The sequence below is a fragment of the Antrostomus carolinensis genome, unplaced genomic scaffold, assembly GCF_000700745.2.
Source record: "Antrostomus carolinensis isolate BGI_N321 unplaced genomic scaffold, ASM70074v2 scaffold20324, whole genome shotgun sequence".
In the NCBI taxonomy this organism is placed as follows: Eukaryota; Metazoa; Chordata; class Aves; order Caprimulgiformes; family Caprimulgidae; genus Antrostomus; species Antrostomus carolinensis.
The window spans coordinates 37,014-44,996 of NW_010313096.1; the positions used below are offsets into that span (position 1 = coordinate 37,014).

Genomic DNA, 7,983 nt, shown 5'->3' on the forward strand with positions numbered 1-7,983 from the left:
TGGTTGGGGGGTGGGAGGGGAAGGGTGAATTTTCAGTGCTTTGCTCCTCCGAGCCTGCCAGGGCTTCCTTTTCAGCTGACTCCATCACCTTTTAGCAAGGTGCTGTGTTTTCATCCAAGTCAGTCAGTCAGTTGTGCATAGAAAAAAAGGTTGCTGGGTAAATTTGAAACCTCGGTAACACATTCCTCCATTTGTGTGTATTGTACGGCTTACTGGTGTATTCATTCCTTTGGCCTTCAACATTTCACAACTTTCCATAGGTCAGCCCGAGCAACAAGAACAGGTCCTGGTAGATTGAAAGATTCCTGCTTTCAGACATTCATGTTCACATCACTTTGCCTGTTGATTTCCTGATTTTTATTTATTTTTATTTTTTTAATTTTTATTTTTAATCAGCAACATCAAATGGGTCTTTGGAGGGCCTGGATAACCAGGAGGGAGGGGTGTGCCAGACAAAAACCATGAAGATCCTCATGAAAGTTGGACAAGGTAAAGACCATCTGCTGTTTCATGAAATCACTTTGATCACTCTCAGTGTCCTTTTAGCTTTCAGGCTTCTTATAGCAGTGTAGAGCAGATAGCCAACTGAATCTAGAGCGGTCATTCCTCCCTCGTGGTCTGAAAGCAAAACCTATTTTCTCTTCATCAGTTACTGACAGATTTCTGCAGGAGGAGGGCTAGCATAATAAGATCTCTTCATTGGAGAGATCCCTAGAAGGAAAGGTCACCTGGGAGTAGTGTGTTTCAGGCATTTTTATTTTTATTTTAAAAACAAAAGCCACAACTCTGCTGTTCAGAATTATTTAAAATACATGAAAGGAGGGAAGCTAATATTTCTATAGTTTGCTTGTTATGAATTCTGATTACAGAGAGGTTTTTGTTCATTGTTTCTTTTCACGTATAGATAACCTGTTGTGCAGGAACAAAGAATTATTCTTCTAAGTAGAAGTTGGTTTGGTAGTCAGTCAGCTTTCTTAGTTAAACTGAAATGTCATCTGCAGAGCTTTTCTTGCCAATTACAGGAGTCCCTATAGTTTCTGCAGACGGCCTCACAATTTAAACCTCCAAAATAACTGATATAACCATTTTGCTTTAAAAGGAAAATTACGGTCTTGTATCTCCCAGTCCTTTGCTTAAAGATTCTTCTGTTCAAAACCATTTGTGTCTCACAAGGTACCTAGAGCTGGCTTATAAAGCTCTGTATCATCAAGCGCTGAAGCTGCATGAGTTGTCTTTCTCTCCCATAGATCCCAACTCGGCCGGGCTGCCCCGGCACACGGACCCCACGAAGCGTCCTGAGCAGGAGGCTGGCACCAATGGGAAGAGTTCCACCACCAGCCCCTTTGTGAAGGACCACTCAGGTAGGTGTGGCAGGGCTTCCACCTGGGACGGGGCTCTGGCGAAGTCTCCTCCTTTGTCCTCAAACACATTTTATTTTACCATTGAAGTGCCAGAAAAACAAATGTTTTCATACTGAGATGAAGCAAAAGCCAGTTCTGATGCTCCAGTGGATAGTGTGTAGGAGCTGCAAGTTTTGGCAACAGCTGCTCTCTCCCCTCTTCCACTCTGCAGTAGAAGTTAATTACATCTTGTGAGAATATCACTCATTTACAGGAAAGTTTTTGGATAGGACGTTCACTAAGCAGCTTAGCGATGGTAAATGCTGCCTTACATTAGTAGTCTGGCAGATGAACGAGTCTTGCTGTCTTTCTCTTCCCGTATAATACATTATCAAGTGGTTCTCGACAGCCATTTATAAAGTTTCTTTCAAGGCATCTATAATTTATGTCCTGATCTTTTAACTGACCATATACAGTCTGCACGTGAATGGCTGGTCTTTCACTAAGTTTAAAGATATTTTTAATATATATATATATAATTATCTAAACAAGATAAACAGGTGGTTCCAAACAAATATCTTCAGGATGCATTTCAGACATTGGTTGGACAAGAAAATCCTAAGTCTTAAGACCGAAGGTCTCTGGAAGAAAATTTGATGAATTGGGAATGCTAGAAAGCAAAACTCAGTTGATTCTGAGGTCCCTGAAAATGGCTGCAAGTTTTCCTTTGTAGCTCTGTCATTCGTTACTGGGCTGATGAATCTTTGATATGGTGGTCGCTGGGCAGGCTTCAGCCATTTCCTACTGAGGTTCTGATAGGAAGAGTTTGCAGTTACCTGGACGTAGTGTCTGCATCATTTTTCCACCTGTGAGCGAGCATTAAGAGAGGGAAGGAAGTTAGTTGAAATTTTCAAGTGAGAAGGTGTTAAGTGAGCATTCGTTTAATTTTTGTGACAAATAATAGGATAGTGTGATGGCACCAAGTATTCAACAGGCTGTTCAGCACACGAGCTTTTCGTGACTAGCAAATACATGGTGGTTTCTTTTAAGTAAATATAAGTTAATACAAACAGATATATGTCATAGCTGTTTTGCCTATCTCCCACACTGCCTCAAGCTCCTTTTTTTCATGTGCAAGCAAGAGGAGTCCATGTGAAGAGGCACTAAGAAGGGTTTAACTTAAATCAATATGCAAAAGATAAAAGAGCAGAAGAACAATGTGACACTGAAGAGTACCAGTTGTCCTCAGAATTGTCATTTCCCTGTGTTATTTTCCCCTCGCAGTCCTATCCCACCCCTCTCTGCTGCTCGGGGCTGGCCGGCATCTGTTAAAAGATGCAGTGTGCATCAAAGGCTGCCTTGTCAGTGCAAGTCCTCTCTGCTGATGGATGATGATGTATGGAACAGGGTGGTTTAGGAGCAGCACAAAAGTGAGACCAACAGACACAAAGTCTTGTTTAATATTGATTGCTGACTTCGGCTGTTTGCATTTAGCTATCTAACAGGGTAATTGGTTTGTCAAAGTTTAGCTGTCAGTTAATTCTTCCAGTCTTGCTTACTCTACGCATTTTTAAGCAGCGTAAATGGGTCACAGGGTGGCAATAACTTTTGTCTGTTGTATTTCCGTTCTTTCCAGGAACTAGCACAGATGGCAGTAAGGCTGGGCATTCCAGTATACTGGGTTCAGAGGTGGCCTTATTTGCAGGGATTGCATCAGGGTGCATCATTTTCATCGTCATCATCATCACTTTGGTGGTTCTTTTGTTGAAGTACCGGAGAAGACACAGGAAGCATTCCCCGCAACACACGACAACTCTCTCACTTAGTACATTAGCCACCCCAAAACGCAGTGGCAACAACAATGGTTCTGAGCCCAGTGACATTATCATTCCTCTAAGGACTGCAGACAGTGTCTTTTGCCCCCACTATGAAAAGGTCAGCGGTGACTATGGACATCCGGTGTACATAGTTCAAGAGATGCCTCCTCAGAGTCCAGCAAACATTTATTACAAGGTCTGAGAAACACACAACCAACTCTGTGGTACAGTGGAGTCGTAGAGGAAACTCACTGGTCAAATGCTTTCTGTTGGGGTTTGTGATGATGCCTTGTGCACAAGCATTGACTCAAGCACGGGGGGGAGAAGGCGACAGCTGTTTCTCCGGGAGCCGACGTGAGCTGGACAGCTTACCTAGTCTGTAGAATTCCTATCTCGGTGAATAAGTATTCACTAAAAGCTGGAAGACTTTTATGTAGAAGATGCCCATTCCGATTGCTGTACTCTTGTTACATTCATCATTCTCAAAGCCATGTGCTGTGGGCGTTCAGGCATGTACAAAAGCCAAGGGAAGATGGAGTGATCCGTGGATGTTAATAGCTCTAGGCATCCTGGGAAGGTGCTCTAGGATATATCGAGCTTGAAATGCAATCTTCTGACTTCTGTGTGTCTCTCTCAGCGCGTACTGGATTTGTCACACAGACCTTGGTGTCTAAATAAGACTTGTTAAAGTTCTCTTGCTTTTAGTCTGTCACTGTTCCATTTGTTTCTGTTATCCAGGGCTCTGCCATCCTTCACATAAGATTTCCTTTCACTCCACCTCCTGAATCACTAATGGAACATTAATGTTTGGAGATGCACGCTCCATCCATCTGCTACAGCAGCCTCACTCGAATGGGTAATGCATTTATAGAAATTGTATTGGAAAGTAAGGAGCCTTCCAGCCAAAAAGTTAGGCTGTCAACAAAGTTAAGAGCAGGACTGGGTGGTGGAGGGAAGGGCTGACTGCAGTTGCAGTTGAATACTGCTGCCTCAAAAATAGAAGCTGGGAAGAAAAAAAAAGAAAAAAAAAAATTAGGTAGCACAGCACTTTGGTATGCTAAGTTTTAAGAGGCAAGTAGGAGACACAGTACACGCGCAGTGGATTAGGGCTGCATTTGAAGGAATTCATGGTTATCAAATACCAGTGTGCAGAAAAAAAAGATACCTTAAATACAGTAGAACAAAGGGGTATTGTTAGTAAGTGAACGAGCTTGGAGGGGACAAGACAATAGCAGGCCGCTGAGGCTGTATTAGGGCAGGGCTGTTGTGGTACTGGCAATAAAATATACAGCTTTGAAGCTGTAGTGAAAACGTAGTCTGCTTTGGATGACTTTTAAGCAGACTCTGCTGCTATACTATCACATTATACTGAACACAGGGAAAGCATTTAAGAACATAGCAGAGAGCCAAATATGACCAAGACAATTATAAGCCAACAGGTCAAATGAGCTGTAATTCTATCACTGGTAAAGTTGTGGCAAAAACCCCACCTTTCTTATCTCTAAAAGTAAGACAGAATTTCTTTCTGACTGAGCCTTTTGACACTTTGGTTTATTGTAGTGCTGTCCCTGCACAGCAAGTGTAGGTACTGTGTCTGACACAGCAGTTCACTGGTGCTCTGTTGCAAAGTTAAAGCACATATGGCAAACCTCTTGCAGTCCGTAAGAATAAAATAAATTATGACACTAAGATGGAGAAGGAAGCTATGTCTTATTTATAATAGGTGTATAGAACACAAGGGATATAAAGTGAGAGTTTTTCTTTTGTTCGTTCTTTCTTACTTTTTTGTTTTGGTTTGTTTTTTTTGTACTAATATATGTTTTGAGATTGCACAGAATCTACACCAGAAGATGTGAAATTCATTTGCGGCAATGAAATAGTCTTGTCATCGTTTTACATATATATATATATGTATATACACACAAATATATGTTTGTATATGCATATATGTATATATATATATATACAATTAAAAAAATAAACTACTTCTGGGAAAAACATCAGCCATCAAAAAGTAACGAGAGCATATTAAAAAAAAAAAAAAATCCAAAGCATCTCATAAGAGAGAATTAGGAAATATAAGGCCCAAAATATCAAGAAATCGGTGTTACTGCATCACGTATTTAACAATGACAAGGTGTGCCGGCATTTATTTTCTGTGTTGTGTTTTCCCTTGCCTTATGGGCTGATGTGTTCTGTAGATTTCATTGAGGTTCGTAGAGGGGGGTTTTCAGGTTAAAGTTTTCTCTTTAGCATGGCTGTTCCCCTAAAGCTCCCACCCTGGGGAGGAAATAAAAAAACTCCACTTTTATATGTGCTATGCAAATAGACATTTCTAACATAGTCATGTTACTATGGTAACACTTTGCTTTCTGATTTGGAAAGAAAATGTAGCAGCAGCATTTTGGGGTTCTCAGACCTCTGGTGAGCACCTGCAAAAAAAAAAAAAAAAGAAAAAAAAAAAAAAGAAGAAGAAAAAAAATCTGTCATATAAATGATCACTCTCTCTGTTTCCTGAACCTGAAAATGATGTTGGGATGTCGGTCCAAAAGAGAGAAACAAAACAAAAAAATCCCAACCCATGGTTCTGTGGAAGGTTACCATGGTGACTAACTACAGTACATATGTAATTCTTTTCAACAACCCTTCCTTTCTGTGAATCCATCCATACAAGGTTCTCTTGTAAGTCATTAAGATTTTATTTCGGGGGGAGGGGGGAAGAAGAGAAAAGATGGGTTTACTGATACTGATTTTTATTAAATCAAATCTGTGCTTCATCGGTTGGCTACATTCTAGTTATGTACTAAACTGTGAAAAAAAAAAAAATCAGACAAATTGCTCAAGAGCAACCTGCAACCAACTGAAAAGAAAAAAAAAAAAGTACTGTGCGTCTGTTTTTTGTCTGGTGCAGAATTATGACAATCTACCAACTGTTCCTTTATTTGACGTTGGTCCAGCTTTGAAAAGTTACTGTAAATGCCTTGCTTGTATGATCATCCCCAGTCACCCGACTTGGAATTTGCACCATCATGTCTAAGTGAAGATGCTGTAAATAGGTTCAGATTTACTGTATATGGATTTGGGGTGTTACAGTAGCCTTATTCACCTTTTTAAATAATAAAAAAAAAACCCACATGAAAACAAGACAAAAATGGCTTTTCTTAACCAGATTGTGTATATAGAGCAATGTTGGTTTTTTATAAAGTCTGAGCAAGATGTTTTGTATAAAATTTGAATTTTGCAATGTATTTAGCTACAGCTTGTTAAAAGGCGGTGTCATTCCCCTTTGCACTGTATTGAGGAAAAAAAATGGTATAAAAGGTTGCCAAATTGCCGCATATTTGTGCTGAAATTGTGTACCATGAATATTTATTTAAGAATTTCTTTGTCCAGTTTGTAAGTAACACAGTATTATGCTTGAGTTATAAATAATTTCTTCTTTCTTTTTTTTGTTTGTTTGTTTGTTTGTTTTGTTCTGTTTTAAAACTAGCCGGTCATAAGTTTGAAATCTACTTTAGTTACACATTACAATTAGTTCCCAGAAAATGAAAATTATGAAAATCACATTCCGCGTCTGTTTCAAACTGAATTTGTTCTTAAAAAAATAAAATATTTTTTTCCTATGGAAACTTGCCTTCTTTTCTTCTGTCATTTTTTTCTTTTCAAAATATGAAGGTAAATAATCAAGCCACCAAGTCTGCTTCCCTCTGCCCCTTCTTTCTTCTGTCTCTCTCTCTCTCCTGCACCCTGTCTTGCCATCCTGATTGCTCGTGTTTTATAATACACTGGCTTCTGTTAACCTACTTCTTTCCCAGAGTTATATCAGCAGATTTAAAAACACATAGGGGTCTTAAGTCCTTGGCAGTCAGTGAGCTTCAGTCAGGTGCAGTAGCCAGGTTGCCTGGATGATCTGGGAGGTGAGATTATAATCAGACAAATAATTCCCAGACATTATGTGGTGGATTTATACTGTGGTCAGAGACAGAGGGAAAAAAAAAAATGTACCCGAAGCGTTCTGGGGGTGTAGGTAGTGTTCCTGAGGAGTGTGAGCAGCAAGCCTGGGGTGGCAGGGCTGAGCAAGAAGGGACAGGAGATAGCAGACGTTGGGAGAATGGCAAAGCGTGAGAAATGCTGTAATGTCAAAACATCTCTGCATGGTTCTTTCAGTGGAGCCATGCACTCAACTGTCCTGTCCTTGCTTTACTGTGCCTCAAGTTAAAGGAGATGGAGGCCAGTATGTACAGGTGACACAAACCTTAATACAAAGTCTGTGGTTCTGTTGCTCTAATTTTCACTAGGATAACCAATTCTTTCATTTAATAAATAATACTTTAATTTATTGACAAAGCCCAGTCACCTTGAAAATGAAGCGCCTTTCAGTTTGTTACTAGCGCATAAATGGTGTGGTCATCCATGGAGTAACAGGTGGGAAGGTCTGCAGAGGAGAAAGGCACATTTGTCACTTTAACAACAGATGCCAATTTGTCAGAGTTTTCATTGAAGAAGGCAGCTAGTTATTCATAGCATTGGTCATGCAATTCCCATTTGTCAAATTCCTTTTTCTTTTATGAATAATCAGGGAAAAAATTACTGTATGACAAAGGCACTATATGTGTTGTCATGGCACAAGTATTCTGAAACCAGACGTAGAGAAAGCCCTAGAGACTGTTGAGTAGTTGGGCTAACATGGCTCTTGCTGAAGGAGCTCCTTTCATAGGTCCAGTTTACAGAACCTGTGCTGGAAGTTGACCTTAGAGGGAAAGCCACACAGCGCCACTTAGGTTCACCTCCTGGCTCTGCTGCAGATGTCCTTGGGAGAGTTACTT

The 7,983-nt window shown here is 40.2% G+C and overlaps 1 protein-coding gene across 1 annotated transcript in view; it reads left to right on the forward strand.

Annotated features, from left to right (window-relative positions):
- The window catches only part of EFNB2 (ephrin B2), a 28,869-nt gene extending 24,708 nt beyond the window's left edge, over positions 1-4,161 (forward strand). Inside the window, exons 3-5 of the mRNA XM_029084804.1 lie at positions 397-489; positions 1,248-1,361; positions 2,977-4,161. Coding sequence (XP_028940637.1) covers positions 397-489; positions 1,248-1,361; positions 2,977-3,359 — 590 coding nt within the window. The 3' untranslated portion in view covers positions 3,360-4,161. The remainder of the gene's footprint in view (positions 1-396; positions 490-1,247; positions 1,362-2,976) is intronic.
- The last annotated feature ends 3,822 nt before the right edge of the window (positions 4,162-7,983 follow it).